Source organism: Microcaecilia unicolor, chromosome 3 (genome assembly GCF_901765095.1).
Source record: "Microcaecilia unicolor chromosome 3, aMicUni1.1, whole genome shotgun sequence".
Taxonomy (NCBI): domain Eukaryota; kingdom Metazoa; phylum Chordata; class Amphibia; order Gymnophiona; family Siphonopidae; genus Microcaecilia; species Microcaecilia unicolor.
The window spans coordinates 460,806,902-460,826,491 of NC_044033.1; the positions used below are offsets into that span (position 1 = coordinate 460,806,902).

Here is a 19,590-nt window from a genome sequence, read left to right on the forward strand (position 1 = left end):
AAATTAATGGTCATGTGCTAATTTCCCAATTAGCACATAGCCATTAGTGCAGGAGCCCTTACCAACATCATTTACTAGGCAGGAGGCGCTCCCATGCTAATCACACGCTGATCCCCAAACTACCAGGGAACACCTAAGCGCATCCTGCAGTAATGCCTTTTAACATTCTTTAGAAGAAGAAGTAGGGATAGAGCAAAACCTGCTCATGAAAACTAGGGGCAAGCTTGATCTCCTGCTACTCTAAATGCCTTCATTTAGGCCCTGACAAGTGACGTTACAAAACACAGCAAACAGAAGTCAAATACATAAGTACATAAGTATTGCCATACTGGGACAGACTGAAGGTCCATCAAGCCCAGCATCCTGTTTCTAACAGTGGCCAATGCAGGTCACAAGTACTTGGCAAGATCCCAAAAAAGTGCAATACATTTTATCCTGCTTATCCGAGAAATAAGCAGTGGATTTTCCCCAACTCCATGTTAATAATGGTCTATGGACTTTTCATTTAGTAAGCCAGCCAAACCTTTTTTAAACCCCGTTAAGCTAACTGTTTTTACTACATTCTTTGGCAACGAATTCCAGAGTTTAATTACACGTTGAGTGAAGAAAACTTTTTTCCCATTCGTTTTAAAGTTACAACTTTGTAGCTTCATCACGTGCTCCCTCCAGTCAAAGTCACCTCTTTTCCCCTCTAGTCAAAGCCACCAAGTCCAAGGCTTGTGTGCATTTTAAAAAATTTATTTTATATTATGATGGAGGATCCAGTATGACTGCCTAGAAGGGGTTAATCCTGCCCTTTTTTTATACTAGCTTTTGGAGTTGAGACACATAAGGTTTGCTGCCTGCCCTTCCCCTCCTTATTTTGTTTTATTGTCAATACTATCTTCCTGCTACAACCTATATCCCACTGCTATTTTGTTCTTCTAGTCTGTTGTGTGAATGCTTTATTTTTTCGTATCGAAAAATGGAGTTCTTTTCCTTCCTCCTGTGTTTTGTAGATTGTACACCCAGAAGCGTAGCGAGGGCAGCTGACACCCGGGGCGGTTCGCTGCTGCGCCCCCCCCCCCCCCGGGTGCAGCACGGCACACACCCCCTCGGAACGCGAACACCCCCCCCCCCGGAGCGCAGTCTTAACAAGGGGGGCGGGCGGGAGGACCGCTCCGCCCCGAGTGCAGTCGCTGGGAGCTGCATCGGCTCCGTTGGTTCCCCTGCTCTCTCTCTGCCCCGGAACAGGAAGTAACCTGTTCCGGGGCAGAGATTCCTGTTCTGGGGCAGAGGGAGCAGTGAACAAGCGGAGCCGACACCCCCCCCCAGCGGCGTGCACTCGGGGCGGACCGCCCCCCCTTTCCTACACCACTGTGTACACCGCTTTGTCCTGCCCAGTCAGTTAAAGCGGTTTAGCAAGTTTCAATAAACTATAAGCATAAACTACTCCCAGGAGTAGTCTAATGGCTAGAGTAGAGGGTGGAGAACCAAAATCCAAGGAGGTTAGATCGAGACAGCTGAAGCCTGTTAGAAGAGTAGATAATGAGAAAAATCTAACACTCAAATTTGTTTGCTTCTTGAAGATGAAAACATCCAGGAATAAATCAGTCTCGTAGTGTTTTTTCTTGTTTCTCAGTAATCAGTTACAGAATGAGATCAGTCCATATAAAGAATCTCGAATTTAGTGGTATGTAGGATCTGACCAAGCATGTCTTTCCCAAAGGGAAATTATACTAGAGAAATCAAATCAATTTCATAAGAGCATAAGATAAGCCATGCTTTTCACTTAAAGAACTTTTCTTCTCCATTTTCTGCCTGGAATGACTACATTCCAGTTATGAAACTCATTGAACTATTTTTTTTGTGTGTATCATCTAGGTGTATTTATTTATTTATTTATTCATTCATTCATTCCAAACTTGCTATACCACGTTAACTGGCAATAAGAAAACAGAAAAGGAACTACAATTTATAAGAGGAACGAGGCCCAAGCAACACCAGACAATAATCGTTTAATGATCTCAAAACTTGCGCAGGAGAATAAGGAATAGTTAGAGTAGAGAGTGATGTGATGGAATTTCCTGTGCAGCAATCCAGCATTACCACCAAGCTATGACAGGAGCCCATCAGTAGTACCTGCCCCCACCGTGCACCATTTCCAGAATTTTTAGAAGGGTTATGCTGGGTTAGTGTGACAGCCCTTACTGCCTCCTAAATAGGTGGTGGTATGGGTTTCCCTGGGAAATGACTGCGCAGCAAGTGCTTAACTTACCTCATGGCCATTTCCTTTTTTAAAAAAAGCCTTTTACCAGCTGCGATAAACAGGGGCCTCGGCATGTGGTAAACTCATGTGCAGGCTACACTGCAGGGTCCTTTTACCGCAGCTTAGTAAAAGGACCCCTAAGTGAGGCTTAAGGATATAAAAACAGTATATATTTTCTAAAGGAGCGCATAAACAGGAAGGAATATGATAGACATTCAAAGTTATCTATAATGCACAAGAAACAAACCACCCGATAGTCAAAGCGTTTTAAGTGGGCAGGAGCCTCTCCTGCCCGGTTAAATCACTTACCACTGCCTAAATGGTGATATTGATTTGATATATTTGTTTAATATTGTATTTATTTATTAAGATTTATTTACTGCCTTTTTGAAGGAATTCACTCAAGGCGGTGTACAGTAAGAATAGATCCAACATGAGCAATAGGCAATTACAGTAGTAAAAATATTAAAATACAAAGTATGGCATGGAGGGGCATTTTCGAAAGGTCATCCAAGTATGAATTAGGATGCCCTCGCGAAGTCACAAAATCAGGAAGGTATCATCGAAAAATAGTATGGACGTCCTTAGACATTCCATTATCGCAGTGCAAAACGCCCAAATCAGGGACGCCGAAAGTATAATAAAAAGGACGTCCATCTTCCAGAACTGCCAAAGGACGTCCCTAAAACATTCACTGTACTTGCCAATTTGTTTTAATCTAACGGAATTATTGGGAAGTTTTGGAGAAGCTGTCATTGAAGCTACTTTAATTGCCACTTTTGCATTGGAACCAGACCATGTCTGGATCCTTTGTTTGTATTTCCATTCTAAAGATCAGATATTTGGGGGTCAAAAAACCTATGTATTTCCTGACATAAACAAATGAGGAGACAAGCTGCCAATATTCAGTGGTACTTAACCAGGTAGTGTAGCTGAATATCGGCTCTAACTCACCATGTGCAAAGTGGCTAGGTCACAGGTGGTACAGGAGTGGAATTTGGGAGGAGCCACTACTTAGCCAGTTAGGGCTAGATTCTATTATATGGTGCCTGAAAATTCTGCACAGAAAAAAAACCACACCTAGACGTATACTACATTTTATAAATTACGCCTAAAGTTCTATGCGATTTGTAGTATACATCCAGCATCCATTCATACAACTAAATTTAGTCGCGGCCAGTTATGCCTAAATTATGTGTGGTCCGGGTGTATTCTAAAACAATGTGCATTGATTTTATAAATGCCTATGACACATCCATGGCCATGCCTCCTTTTCAATTATATGGCTTAGGGCCCTGTTTACTAAGACGCGCTAGCATTTTTAGATTGTACCTAAAATTAGCACGTGCTAAACACTAGAGACACCTATATGGGTGTCTTTAGCATTTAGCATGCGCTAATGTTTAGCATGCACTAAAAACGCTAGCATGCCCTTTGCACTGCTTAGTAAACAGCGCCCTTAGAATGTAGGTTCATCACATTATAGAATATACTTAGGGCTCCTTTTACTAAGCAGCGGTAAGCCCAATGCAGGCATACTGCTCGCTATAAAGAAATTACCACCGAGCTACCGCGGCAGCCCGGCAGTACTTCCCACCCCTAGTGTACCATCATTTCTGGTGCTCCAAAAATGTATTTATTTTTGTAGCGCTGGAGTGCACCCGGCGGTAATTGGGCAGTGCCGTGTGCTGCACGGTTACAGCTGGGTTAACGTGGGAGCCATTACCACCACCTCAATGGATGGTGGTAAAGGCTCCCCCCAAAATGGCCACGTGGCAAGTGCTTTACTTGCCCAACAGCCATTTCCTACAGGAAGGCAAGACTTCCCTTTTACCAGCTGAGGTAAAAGGGGGCCACGGCACACATGTAAAACATGCATCGATGCCAGCGCAGGCCCCCTTTTGCCACAGCTTGGTAAAAGGGGCCCTTTGACAGCTGTACATGTAAATTCTAATTATTGACAATTAGTGTCAATAATTGCTTTTTAATTGGCAATTATAAGCGCTGATTGGCTTGTTAACTAATTAAGTTGTACATGCAAATAGAGAATATGACTGTATTCGCATGCGCAACTTTAATCACACTATATAGAATCTGGGGGTTAGTGATAATATTCAATCTGCTGGCTGCCTAAGTATGCAGATAAAGTTAAACTTTATCCACTGAGTAATTTGGGCACTGATCTCAACAGCAATTGGTGCCTGGTTAACTTCTGGGTTGCTGCACCAAACCAGAGATTCAATGGTGCATTTTGGTTGTCCTTAAAATGCAAGTTAAAATCTCCAATTAAAATAATTGAAACTGCTCAGAGACAGTAGCAAAATAGAATACCAGCTGTTCCATTTCTACCAGAGTATCTTTGGAAAGGTGATAAATTAAATTGAAAACCCATCACAGCTGTTGAATCAATAGTAAAGAGAAAGGCTTTTGTAACAAAAAAATAAAAGGAGACAGAGTGTGTATGGTATGGAACCCTTGCGTGCATGAGCCAGATAGAATGTGTGATGTCATCAGGAGTTGTGCTCAGTGTTGCCAGGTGGGCGGTTTTACCGCCCAATTGGGCGGTTTTCCGCGACCCACCGCGGGAAATTTTTGCCCGCGGCGGGTTGCGGTTTTTTGGGCGGTTTTTTAAGCTTCCGGGCGGCTTTTTGGGCGGCTTTTTGATTTTTTTCGGCCGCGGGGGGCGGGGTTAGTGACGTTTTTGGGCGGGGTTAGTGACGTTTTGGGCGGGGCCGATGACGTGGGAGGCGGGGCCGATGACATGGGAGGCGGGGCCGATGACGGGGAGGCGGGGCTGATGACGGGGAGGCGGGCCCGATGACGTGGGAGGCGGGGCTGATGACGGGGAGGCGGGCCCGATGACGTGGGAGGCGGGGCCGGTGACGGCGGGGGCGGGGCCGGTGACGCGGGGGTGGGGGTGTCAGGGGCGGGGTTTGTGTTTGGGCGGGTTTTGGGCTGGTTTCTGGCCCGGATTGGGCTGGAAAAAAAAATTCTACCTGGCAACCCTGGTTGTGCTGTTGTGAGAGGCAGTTAAAAAAAACTGAAAGGGGAAAAAAGGCAAGTGTGGCTGCTGACTGGGTTTCACACTGACTTTAGAGTTAAAATAAGTTATAGATCTCTAGTTTTCAGGATTTTAGTAGTTTGAGAGATTAAGAAAACTGTGTAAGTGAGGATGAAGAAGGAACGTTTGTGTTTACAGGGATGGGGAAAAAACCGTTGGGAAAGTAGTTTCTTTTGTTCTGTTGAGGTTAGAGCTCTTTACAGGGGGGGGAAGAGCTGATACAAAGAATAAAACTTCCTTAAGGATATAGTTGAGTGCAGTGCCGTAGCGAGGGTGCCTGACACCCGGGGCGGGTCGCAGCTGCGCGCCCCCCCGGGTGCAGGGCACGGTGCCCCCCCTCTGGAGCGCACCCCCCCGAAACGCACCCTACCTTGCAGCGGGGGGCAGGAGGGAGGGACGATCCGCCCCCAGTGCACGTCACTGGGAGCTGCGTCAGCTCTGCTGCTTCCCTGCTTTCTCTGCCCTGGAACAGGAAGTAACCTGTTTCGGGGCAGAAAGAGCAGAGAACCAGCGAGCCGACACCCCCCCCCCCCCCCAGCGCGTGCACCCGGGGCGGACCGCCCCACCGCCCCCCCCCCCCCCCCTTTCTACGCCACTGGTTGAGTGTTATTAGGAAAAGCTATTGAACTAAAGATTTCTATGTTAAAATCAGCTGGTGTGAGAAGTTGGGGAAAAGTTTTCTTAAGAAAAAGAAAAAAAGAAAGAAACAGAAAATTGACCCAGAGAGAAATAACCTTAGGAAGAACTGCTTCTTTTAATTTCTGGTAATTTTCCTGGGTATGAGGGGAGAAAAAAAAAAAAAAAAAAAACAGTAATCAGTTTAGACTATTCAGCGCTGTAGATTGCTGAGGAGGAGCTGCAGTGACTTCAGGCTGCAGGCAGCTCTAGAATGTTGGAGTCAGCTTAATGAGCAGAGTTGGAAACAGCACAGTAGATTCAGGGCTGCACCACAAATAAGAGACGCTTGAGCGAAGTGCTGAGAATTGTGTGATGACTTAACATGTTGTTTAGGTTAGGAATGCTTAAGTTGAGGTGTAAGAGATTTTGTGTGTTGCAGTATTGAATTGAGCGTGACAGAGAGTGAATTGTTTACAATACATAAAAAGTACAGGGATGCATAATTTTATTTTATTTTCCTAAATAGTTAGTTTACACGGCTTTTCTGCCTAAGAAGTCACTGCATCAGCTGCATACGCAGGGAGACAGGGTATTTCCTCTTTGATTTCTTTGAGAAAGGTTAGTAGGTTCCGAAAGCACCATTGAGGAAGGAGGATCCGGAGACTAAATTGCCCAGCTGCTGAAAATCAAAAGGTACCCATCGCAAGAAAGCACCTGAGCAGGTGAAGTTTTTTTTTTTTGTTGTTGTGTGCACACTTAATGATTTTTAAGAAAATTATCTTTTTCTTTTTACTGTGTTAGAAATGAACATTGAGCTTAATGATACTTATGTGAAGTACCACGTACCTGTCAGAGAACAGGAAAAATGAATTAGCATTGAGTGTGTTAGAATAAAACATTTTGTTGTTAGAAAGAATAAAATGGACTATTAGAATAATTTCTACTAGTTGTTTAATTTCAATAAACGTTAATTTGCAATATTTTCCTTGCTTTGTTGAAGGTTCAGATAGCGGGTAGGGGCACTGTGACATTCCTAGAATTGGTCCCTACAAGTATTCACTCTATGACTTCATAGAGGCTACACTTTCATAATTGGAGGGGAGGGAAGAAGCAGCGATCACCACAGAATAAACATTATTATAAATGATAGTTTATTGACTCAAAAGACAAACTCAATGAAATATCCCTAAGGACAGAGGGTCACTAAAGAAGGACATGCTACTTCAACCAACCATGTCTCTGTAACAAAATCCACATTTAGAAGGTTTTCTGAAATTAAATAAAATACTAAACGGGTCTAATTCATTTTAATGATCAATCATTGATATATGTACAAAACAATGAAGCACTAACTGCATATTTTAGGCAATAAAGACCATGATTAGGAGGAGGGATGACAAAGAACTAGGTATTATGAACCCTGTGCTGCCTTTAGCCTCGTTTTATCATTTGTCCCACTATATTTGCCTTGGTCCCACACTCTGGAAATAGGGAACACCCCCTGCTGCTTTTCAGCAAGTTGGAGAAATAGCAACCACTTTCCACTGCCTAAAATCATATAGCCCAATATAGATCTATGGTGGCCACCAGCTATATTATTAAGCATGTTTTTCAGTGCCACTATAGTTAAACAGACTGAATATACTTAAACAGTGCTGACAGGCAGCAGCTATTTATTGATTTATTGATTAGGATTTATTTACCAGCAGTTTGAATGAATTCACTCAAGGTGGTAAATTTACAGCATGAATAAGTCAAACATAAGCAATAGACAAATACAGCAGTAGACATATTCAAACAACAATAAAAAGTATGACATAGTATGCAACATTACAATGTCAACACAATATACAATAAAACATTTTAATAAACAGCACAGAGTGTAACCCAGTGGTTATCATCCTTCCACCAGGTCTCAGAGATGCCTATTATATCTAATTTTTAATTTAGTGTAATATATTCTAACCCTCCCTTCTTATTACTTAGGCTTCTGGCATTCACATATAAACATTTCAGACTATGTTTGTTGTTTCTATTTACATCAGCATGCTCAGTACTTGACAGTATTAATTTGCAATCTTTTGTCTGATTTTTTTTTTTAAGGACACCTGATCTACTATGGCCTCTTTTGCAACCTCACTATCGGGATACCCTATCTTCCCTGTTTTGGTGATATCTTTGAAAGATACTTTATTCCAAACTATGCACTTTTGAGCGGCTGTCGGCCTTCCCTCAGTTTGTAGTTTAAGAGCTCCTTTTTAAATGCCAATGCCAGCAGCTTGGTCCCACCGTGGTTAAGATGGAGCCCATCCTTTCGGAATAGGACAGAAAAAGAAATTTGAAAACCATCTGTAAAACCCTCCAGAAGCAATCTTGCCTCATCCTGTAGAGGATAAGAACTCAACTATTCCTTCATTTCCAACGAATTAACTGGAGACGGGGTCTTGCAAAATATTTCCAGTGAGTACTACTCTGGGTCCAGAGACTCTGGGAGCTGTACCACCTTTTCCACTACAATGGAAGGCTGGATGACTTCCTTCACAGATCGAATATCTGTGTCTAAACTTACAGAATTGTCGAGCGCATTGCCTTGAGTTGAAGTGAAAATAGGCACTACTATCCAAACTTCATGGGCGCCAAATCTACCCGATGTACTGCCTGCTCTGGTAGATTTGACTGAAAGTTTCCCCATACACTAATTTCTGCCTGATTTCCCAACTCTCCACCACTCCCCGAAAGGACCAGGGATGAAATGGAGTCATTTCAGTTAACCATATATTAATGTCCCTAAATCCCCATGCATTATATTTATCCTTCGTTACCTGCTTACTGAAGTGAGTGTCATAGTTTAACCATGACCATCCTCCAAATATTCTATAAGCCCTCAACATCATATCCAAATACATGGAAACATGGATACAATTCAGGCTTAGCCTCTCCTAACACGGCTGCATAAATTTTAAACCCAATAACCAATTATGAATAGACTTCGGCACCTTAACCCTGTTCTTTTTCTACCTCCTCCTTTCTATCATCATTCTTTTCCAACTCATAATCTTGTTCTTTTACCAATAAAGCAAATAAAAATCCACAAATTTGCATTTTAAAATTCTTCTAACTTTTAAAGATATATTCATTCCAAACAGAGCTATTGCACTAAATGTATGACCACTTTTACCTGTGACTCTGATGATTCCCATACCTTTATTGGGCTTTTTTTTAGCATCTCTTCATTGATGTTTTTCATAATCTAAATGCTTTACTACATGTCTCAAATTATGCATAATTGTTTTGTCTTTTAAACGCTTGCACAATCCTTTACCCACAACCTCACCCTTCCTCCCTTCTGTCCTTTTTTCTCTCACAACACCATTAAATTGAGTCTCACCATTAGATGTCTCTTCATCTTCCTTCTGAGATTTACTCCTACTGCTCCTTCTGTCTTTTTGCTTGGCTTCTAACCTTTAAAGACCCTTTGTCAGACTTTTGAGCCTTTCTAGCCATCTTTAATTAATATGTAAATTTTTGCCTCTCCACACCTCATTCCAGCTGTTCTTTCTTATTTGCAGATGTCTCACCACTTCACAATTGTTCAGCTTCTGAAGCATTTCTTTCCTACATGTAAAGTGTAAGCATCCTCCATCTCCATCCTTATCTTTTTTGGAGCCATTTCACTTAGGATTGCTCTCATATATAATAGCCCCACACAAATTAAAACAACCTCCAAAACACTCCCACAATTCATAAAGATAGCCCACCCCTCCAACTGTTTAATTTAATATTAAGTAAATCAATTACCCAAATTACCTTACCTCCCCTCACCAAAGTATTGTATTCAAACAATACACGTGAACGATATCCGAAGCGTCTCTTCCAAGCATTACTGTCCCTTTAAATTTCACAGGAAAACGAAGTGCTATGAAACTGAAACAAGTACTGCCCAGCCCTACAACACTGCTTGCCATTACCATGGCTCCACCTTGCCACAAACAACCAAAATTATACTAAAATAAATAATATAATACACTTTAAACAGCTCATGTCACAGCAAAATTATTCCCCACAGCCAGAAAAAAAAAAACAGTATTAATGGTGCCAGAATTACTACAAAGTTGACTGGCTACTGAACAAACCAACCACATGCCACTGACTCAACAAAGATAAAACTACAAAATGAGTGTGTGTGTGTGTGGGGGGGGGGGGGGGTCCTGCACACATTATTCAGCCCAAATTAATTCTTGGGTTTTATTCTTAAAACTCTTATATTATCGGCTGCTTTGTGGCCTCTTATGTTAACATAGTTTAACACAAATTGCCATTTACAAGTGGTTGTCATTTTTAGGTGTAAATAATGGAATTTCCATCTGAAATTGTGAATGAAGCTAAAAACCCCTGCTATATATATTGGGACATAGTTCATTTTTATTGATGGTGTTAATACATTACAGAAGAAGAATTTGACAGTGAACCTCTCCTACAATGCAAATATTATTTCATTGAAACATTCAGCAAAAAGCAATCATACATCATATATGATTCTTAAAATGAATAACCCTTTTACTTGGAAAATGAATTTGAAAGAAAAGCTGCACAGTTGCTTTCCAAATACAATACACTGTTTCTCTCTAATGTTTTGTATCTTGCAGAGTTTTTGGCATGTTTAACCATACAAATGACAGAGAGATGGTCTATGCCTGGTTTACATTCTCACATTGGCTTGTGTATGCTAACAGTGCTGCAAATCCAATCATTTATAATTTTTTAAGTGGTAAGTATTTTATAATTGACCTCTAATTATGTTTTTTAAGGCTACAGCCTTTTTTTGTTCTAGCGTTACTATTTTTTTAAATGTTGGGCTTTTACTGCACCTTAATTTTTCACTGGAATGACTAACCTGCAGCGACCTCTAGTGGTAGTACCATGAGATTACTCTTAGGGGGTCGCTAATGTCATTAGAACCCTGTGCAAGCAAGGGGCAGGAGCAACAGGGGATTGTTCGTTGATCCTGCCCTGACTCCACTAGACACCAGGGATTAAAGTTAAGGGGGTGCTTTGGGAACCATGGGAGAAGGGATTTGGGTCATGGGGACATCTAGAGGGGACTTCTATTCAGGGGGCATTGGGAAGGGATCTATTCAGAGGCATCAGGAGAATAATTTTGGGGGCAGGGGGATAGGATTGGGAGCATGGGGTGAAAGAGAGTGCATCTCCTTCTGTAAAGCATCAGACCCTTTAAGAAGCTCCTGAGAGCATCAGGCCATATCACTGTGTCCTAATGCTCCCAGGAAAGAAAAATACCACCAGCTTTTTCCGGACATACTGTGTTGTTGTAGTGTTATACATGCATTAATGGGCAATAACATATATTAAGGCTGTAACACACTTTAATAGCTACTCCCCCCTCCCCCCCCACCATACGTAGCACTTTACAATATCACATCCTTACTGCAATAAATAATACACAGACCGATATTGCAGCAGTTAGCGTTTTTTTAATGCTAACTGCCATAGTCAAAATTAGTCCCAGCTGAAAATCGGCCAAGACGCGTATAAAATTATCTGCCTATGTCTCAACCCTTCCCCTTCCCAATCCATCCTCTCACCCCCAGAGCATCATGCCCCCCTTAACATCCCTTCCCACCCTGAACTTTGGCTACCCCTGTTCAGATCCTCCCTCTACCCCACCTGAAGAAAATACTAGGAGGCCCAAGCCCAGCCACCCCCTAGAGGTATATAACTTATACAACTAATTCTGATATTTGGGGTCTTATATATGTAGAAGGCCCAATATCCAGATATTCTACATACCTATATAAGATGCACAAAAGAATGGGCTTAGCATGTTCTAACATAGAACTTTCCTGAGTGCTAAGCCCATTTCTAGCATGTCTATAAAATAGCCCCTTTTTCAATTCTTTTGGTTTTTTTCAGGCCATGCGCTAGTGTTAGTTTTAGCATGCAGCAGCTGAAAAAAATTTAATGCAGGAGCACTTATCACCTTCAATTTAGGAGGTGCAAAGGGATCCTATGTCATAGGTGCACATTAATCAATTAAGGGCCCTTTTACAAAGCAGTGGTAGCTCTTTTGAGCAGGGACTGTCTCTTTGTGTCAGGTGTTCAGCGCTGCGTGCGTCTGGTAGCGCTATACAAATGCTAATAATAATAATAATTCTGTGCCATTTTTTACCATTATTCCTGGGAAAAAGGGGATTTTTTTCATGGGCCAGGAAATGGGCCTGCACTAATATTAAAACTAGTGCGTGCCTATTTACGGCCTGAGCCCTTACCGCCACCCATTGACTTAGTGGTAAGGGCACACGCATTACCCACGTGGTAACCATGCAGCATGCCCCAACATAGGCGCTGCTGGTTACCACCAGGAATGCCCTCCATAGTAGAAAATAGAAAATTATTTTCTACCACGGGATTCGGAACATGCCAAAATTGAAATTACTGCCAGGTGCACGCACTACCCCGGAGGTAGTGGAAATTGGGCGTGCGCTACCTGTGCATGAGCCCTTCTGTGCCTTTGTAAATGGGTCCCTTAGTTAATGCATCCATGCCCATTCTCTGCCCATGACATGCCCCTTCAAACAATAAATCCCCCTCCAAAAAGTAACATATGATTAGCACACACAAACAGGAAAATTACCACGATGCTTTTCAGCGTATCCTGCGATAAGCTTTTTTACATGCTCTGAGCCCACGTTAGGTCTTACCACGCCTTAGTAAAATACTAATCTATATTCAGTGGCAGTAGCTAAACGTGATTGTGCCACTGAATATAGAAATAATGTGAAATGTCTAGATTAGATGTTTCCAATTATTCCCAAGACATTTTACTGAAAATTGCTGGATCGCTCCCATTTCTTCATTTATTTTGCTTCATTTTAAGAAGTGTTCTATTTTATTTGTTCTCTTCATTGTAAGTGTGCACTGTTCTAAAAGTGCTAAGTAAGAAGAAAGCATGTTGTTTTCTTCTCTTCCAGCTATAATAATGGGGCTCATTTTCGAAAGAGAAAAATGTCCAAAAATTGGCATAAACCAGCAGATGGATGTTTTTCTTGCAAAAACGTCCACATTATTAATTTCAAAATCCATTTTCAGACACCTTTCTATGCTGTTTGACTGCAGTGTGCCAAAATCACAAGGGGGGCATGAGGGGCGTGTCAATGGCGGGATTTGGGCATCCCTAACACTCAGACATTTTTCTGTTATAATGGAACAAAACAAAAATGTCCAGAGCTAAAAGTTGGACGGTTTGGTCTAGCCCTATTTTATTAACAACCAAGCCACAAAAAAGTGCCCTAAATGACTATATGACCATTGGAGGAATAAAGGAATGCCACCATTACTCCCCCAGTGGTCACTGATCCCCTCCCACTCCCCCAAAGATGTGAATGTACATACCAGCCTCTATGAACACTTCAGATGTTATGGCCAGTCCTATTAGAGTAGCAAGCAAGTCCCTGGAGTAGCCTAGTGGTTGATGCAGTGCACTGTGGAGAAGGGGACCCAGCCCCATAATCCACTCTGTTACACTTGTGGTGGAAAGTGTCAGCCCCCCCCCCCCCCCAACAAATACCTACATATAGGTGATACCTGCAGCCATAAGGGTTATTGTAGTAGTGTATTGATGGGTACAGTAAGTTTTTGGTGGGTTTTGGAGGGCTCACCATACAATATAACGGGGTAATGGTGAGATGTGTACCTGGGAGCTTTTATATGAAGTCTACTGCAGAGTCCCCTAGGGTGCCCCACTGCTCTGCTGGGATGTCTGTATGGCTAGTCTACTAAGACGTTCAGGAACGTTCATGAATTACCATAATTTATTCTTCCTTAACATATATATGCACATGATATATGTCTGTACCATGATCTGTTCACATATGTTATGTTATACTGTATGTATGTTACCATGTATGTATGCAACTTAACACATTACCATTTGTAATTCTGTTACCCGGAAATGGCAACCCCCATTACGGCAAATGTAAGCCACATTGAGCCTGCAAATTGTTGGGAAAATGTGGAATACAAATGCTACCAATAAATAAATAAATAAAATAAGAATGCTGGATCCTCCTACATCCCAATGACTTGATTTTGGCATTTTTCAGTTGGGCTTTTTTTTTTTTTTCAAAAATGGTCCAAAAAGATAGATGCACTAATCGTAAAAAGTCTAGAAAAATGTTTAGGAAGTGGGCATTTTCAAAACAAATGGGGTATGTTTACTAAGGTGCATTAGCTATTTTAACGCGCCTTTAAAGTTAAGGCACGTTAAACGCTAATGCGCCAATACATTACTATAGGCTATCATGTTTCCTTTTTCTCCATTTATGGTTTTTGGACTCCAAAGTGGACTTGTGTTGGCACGTTATGTAAATTGAATTTTTACAGGTTGAGAATATTTTATTTTCACTTGTATTCTCAACATTGTCAAGTTTTCCGTTCAACTTTTATGATTTGGGGGTATGTTTACTAAGGTGCGTTAACATTTCTAATGTGCCCTTAAATTTAAGGCATGTTAAACGCTAATGCATCTATACACTTCTATGGGCATGTTAGCATTTAACATGCATAAACCATTTAGACACGTTAAAAACACTAACGTGCCCATAGCACCTTAGTTAACGTGGAGGGGCATAATCGAACGTCGCCGGCCAAATAGGTCACCGACGATCTATTGTGGAGGCGGCACTACAGCTGGCCAGAACCGTATTATTGAAAAAGATGGCCGGCCATTTTTTTTCCGATAATACGGTTTAGCCCGGCCAAATGGCTTGGATTTCGCCGGGTTTGAAATGGCCGAGTTTGTTTTTCAGCGATAATGGAAAAATATACCGGCGATCTCCAACCCAGCGAAATCCAAGCCATTTGGTCGTGGGAAGAGCCAGCATTTGTAGCGCACTGGTCCCCCTGACATGCCAGGACACCAACTGGGCACCCTAGACATGTGTGGGTACAGTGGGTTTTGGAGGGCTCCCATTACCAGCACAAGTGTTACAGGTAGGGGGGGGATGGGTCTGGGTCCGCCTGCCTTAAGTGCACTGTGGTACCCACTAAAAGTGCTCCAGGGACAGGACTTGTTGCTGCTGTATAAGCTTAGCACACCAGTTGACACCTGAAGATTAATGTCGCTGAAAACGTCCTTTATTTAAATAAGCACGTTTACTCACAGTTAACTGCAGATCAGAGGTTGTGCCCCACTGGCAAAGAGTCTTCCTAGTACTGAGATTAGCAGTAGGTCAGAGCTGGCAGAATGCTGTACAATGCCCTCTTTCAGCCACATTCAAGGTAAGAACTAAGTTCTCTAACGTGGCTAACACATGAAAGGGATCTAAAAGTGGCTTACAAACATTGCCACTACCTCATGGACTAACGGAAGTAAAACAGGGCACACTCTGACCCAGTTAGCAGGGGGAAAAGCACCATGGGAGTACAGCCCAGTACCCTACACCCACCACAATGCATTGCTGATGTGACTCTGCAGTGCACCTAACAGAAAAGGTGTCACACTCACCCGAGAGCCACATCACAACCAGGGAAAGGCTGTCGGAGGATAGAGCACATTCTGCTGTCATGGAGGTGGGTACATCATTTGAGGCTGGCAAAAAAGGTTTTAAATTTTATTTTTTTAGTGTGGGAGGGGGTTGGTGACCACTGGGGGAGTATGGGGAGGTCATCCCCCATTCCCTCCGGTGGTCATCTGGTCAGTTGGGGCACCTTTTTGAGGCTTGGTCGTGAAAATAAAAGGACCAAGTAAACCCGGCGAAATACTGCTTATCGCCGGGTTTTTTTTTTCCATTATCGGTGAAAGCCTGCCATCTGGTAGCCACGCCCATGCCCGCCCATGTCCCGCCTTCGCTTAGCCGGCGACACACCCCTTTGAACTTTTGCCGGCGAGGCGACGGGAAAGCGGCGATGCTGTCAAAAATGCAGCTTTCGATTATACCGATTTTGCCACTTTTCCGAGATCGCCAGCCATCTCCCAATTTATGTCGGGAAATGGCCGGCGATTACTTTCGATTATAAGCTGGATAGGCATTGATGTATTGTTAAGATGTTATAAAAATAAAATTAAAAGAATAGAATAATGCATACTATGCTGGAATAGTGGACAGTAAGTAAGAATAGTGATCACTACTGATGACACAATTTAAGTTTTTCTATAGTTCCTTTCAGAAATCACATGAAATGATATTGCATATGCTGCTAACATATCATTTTTGTCCATGTGTTTTTAAGTTATTTTATTTTGAATGAGACCAAATCCTTAATTTTTAGCATCACAAATCAACAGCATAGCCCCCCTCAATTTTGGCTCAAGCCTCCCCAAAATTTATGGGCTGTCTGCTGGTGTGGCTGGTGGGGGTCTCCAAGCCCCACCAGCAGAAGCCCTCCTCCAACCGATGCTTGTTTTTCTGAGCCGCCACGCTGCCTAAATTGAGCATACATGAAGGCTAGCCTCCACCATATATGCATGAAAGCCAAGCTTGCATGCAGTGGGGGTGGGGTGGGAGGGAAGCAGGGTAGGCAGTGTGACAGCTGAGAAAAAGAAACATTGTTTGGAGGAGGGATCTGGTGGCAGGGTTTGGGAATCCCCTCCAGCCGAGGTATGTGGAATTGTGGCAGAGGCAGGGCAAAGTTTTGTACCCCACCCCCTCACTTTGGGCTCAGGCCCCCCAAAAAAACCTGAGGGCTGGCCAAATGCCTGCTATAAATCCAAAAGGTATTAAAAACACACATTATCTGTTTTTGACTATGACTTGCTTGAATTTTAATGTGCATGTGTATATTTATACCTTTAAAAATAGCAGTGTAAAATGTGTGCATTAGCCTCCCCTCTTAAAGTTTTGAAACTTCAATGTACGAAGAGGTTTTTTTTGGTCCCCTAACCAAGATAATCCCCTGAGATTATCCATCTTACAATCGAAAGAGAAAAACGCCTATATTGTGACTCAAATTGGGAGATGGGCATCTTTCTCCCGTGGGCGCCCAAATCGGTATAATCAAAAGGCGATTTTGGGCGTTTCCAACTGCAATCCGTCGCAGAAATGGGTAAAGTTGACGGGGGGGTGTTGGAGGTGTGGTGAAGGCGGAACTGGGGCATGGTTATCGGCCGAGGAGAGGTGGGCGTCTTTAGCTGATAATCGAAAAAAAGGCGTTTTGACCGCAATTTTGGGTCACTTTTTTTGGACCCCTTTTTTTTCACAAACAGGTCCCAAAAAAGTGCCCCAATTGACCAGATGACCACTGGAGGGAATCGGGGATGACCTTCCCGGACTCCCCCAGTGGTCACTAACCCCCTCCCACAAAAAAAAAACCCCACTTTAAATACTTTTTTTCCAGCCTCTATGCCAGCCTCAAATGCCGTACCCCACCTCCATGACAGCAGAATGTGTTCTATCCTGTGGCAGCCTTTCCCTGGTTCTGATGTGGCTCTCGGGTGAGTGTGACACCTTTTCTGTTAAGGGCACTGCAGAGTCACATCAGCAATGCATTGTGGTGGGTGTAGGGTATTGGGATCCGTGATTCCACTAGCTTGTGGCAAATGCTCACGATGTTGGTAGTTGGTAGGCTCTACTCCCATGGTGCTTTTCCCCCTGCTTACTGGGTCAGAGTGTGCCCTGTTTTGTTTCCGGTAGTCCATGAGGTAGTGGCCATTTTTGTAAGCCAGTTTCAGATCCCTTTCACGTGTTAGCCACGCCACAGAACTTAGTTCTTACCTTGAATGTGGCTGAAAGAGGGCATTGTACAGCATTCTGCCAGCTCTGACCTACTGCTAATCTCAGTACCAGGGAGACTTGTTGCCAGTGGGGAACAACCTCTGATCTGCAGTTAACTGTGAGTAAGCGTGCTTATTCCAATAAAGGACGTTTTCAGAGAGATTAGTCTTCAGGTGTCAGCTGGTGTGCCAATATTATACAGCAGTAACAAGTCCTAGAGGCCTGCGTGTATGCAGGTCCCTGGAGCACTTTTAGTGGGTACCGCAGTGCACTTCAGCCAGGCGGACCCAGGCCCATTCCCCCCTACCTGTAACACTTGTGCTGGTAAATGGGAGGTCTCCAAAACCCACTGTACCCACATGTAGGTGCCCCCTTCACCCCTAAGAGCTATGGTAGTGTTGTACATTTGTGGGTAGTGGGTTTTGGGGGAGGGGGTTGGGTTCTCAGCACCCGTGGTAAGGGAGCTATGCATGTGGGAGCGTTGTCTGAAGTCCACCGCACTGACTTCTAGGATGCCCAGTTGGTGTCCTGGCATGTCAGGGGGGCGAGTGTACTACGAATCGTGACCCCTCCCACGACCAAATGGCTTGGATTAGGACGTTTTTGAGCTGGGCGTTTTTAGTTTCCATTATCGCTAAAAAAAACAAACGCCCAGCTGAAAAATGTCCATTTTTTCGAAAATACGGTCTGTCCTGCCTCTTCACGTACCCGTTTTTGGACATAGACGCCCATGAAGATAGGCATTCACGTTCGATTATGCCCCTCCACATCTCTTACATTTGAGTCAATATACTAGAGTTACGAAAGTAGATGCATTCTTTTAGCCAGCTGGAAAAAAATCCATTTGGGTGGTTCAACCATTGTACTCTCACAACACTTGATTTTAAGCATGTATTTCCTGAAAAGGCTTTTAAACTTTACCCTATCACATGAAGAGGCGTTTTGAGGGCAAATGTTCTAAAACACTGACAGCTCAACCTTGTTTCAGCATATGCTGTGACTAACACACTTATAAAGGTAATTTTTCAAGCATTGTTTCATCTACCCTTTCTAGTTTTATTGCGCATTCTCTCCAATTCTACTTTTGTCCTAGCAGACATAATAGAATGTCTTCTCTTTTGATTGGCAGGGAAATTCAGAGAAGAATTTAAAGCTGCTTTTACATGTTGTTGCCTTGGAGTTCAGCATCATGATGAGCAACGACTCAGCAGAGGACGCGCGAGCACAGGAAGTCGGAAGTCCTTAACCACACAGATCAGCAATTATGACAACCTGTCCAGACTTTCAGAACATGTTGTACTAACCAGTATAAACACAATCCCAACAAATAATAATGGAGCAATTCACAACTGGTAGTGTTTCTGATCTCATGTACAACATTTTTCAACCGTTTCCACAGTATTTTTCGTTTCATTCTAGGACTATATATAAAATTTACATTTCAGCAACAGTAAAAGTAGACATGATGATTTAAATGGATCAATTGTAAATTCGCGAAAATGCTATTCAATATTTTTTAAATGTAAAGAAAAAATAAAATGCCTTGTACCCATAAGACTGTTTTTTTATTTGTGAAATGTAGCCACAATGTAAATTTAATTTTACTACTATTACTACTACTTATCATTCCTCGTTACTAGAGGTATGCAGTGGCCTAGTGGTTAGGGTGGTGGACTTTGGTCCTAAGAAACTGAGTTCAATTCCCACTTCAGGCACAGGCAGCTCCTTGTGACTCTGGGCAAGTCACTTAAACCTCCATTGCCTCATGTAAGCTGCATTGAGCCTGCCGTGAGTGGGAAAGCACAGGGTACAAATGTAAGAAAAAAAATTAATTTTACTACTACTTATCATTTCTAGCTACTAGAGGTATGCAGCACTGCACACTGAATATGTAAGAAACTGCTTGACAGAGCTTACAATCTAATCAAGACAGA

General features: G+C 42.8%; 1 protein-coding gene across 1 annotated transcript in view; it reads left to right on the forward strand.

Annotated features, from left to right (window-relative positions):
• Positions 1-19,069, forward strand: part of LOC115465214 (orexin receptor type 2-like) — a 111,252-nt gene extending 92,183 nt beyond the window's left edge. Inside the window, exons 6-7 of the mRNA XM_030195612.1 lie at positions 10,574-10,695; positions 18,786-19,069. Of these exons, the coding sequence (XP_030051472.1) occupies positions 10,574-10,695; positions 18,786-19,012 (349 nt within the window). The 3' untranslated portion in view covers positions 19,013-19,069. The remainder of the gene's footprint in view (positions 1-10,573; positions 10,696-18,785) is intronic.
• Positions 19,070-19,590: the final 521 nt, after the last annotated feature.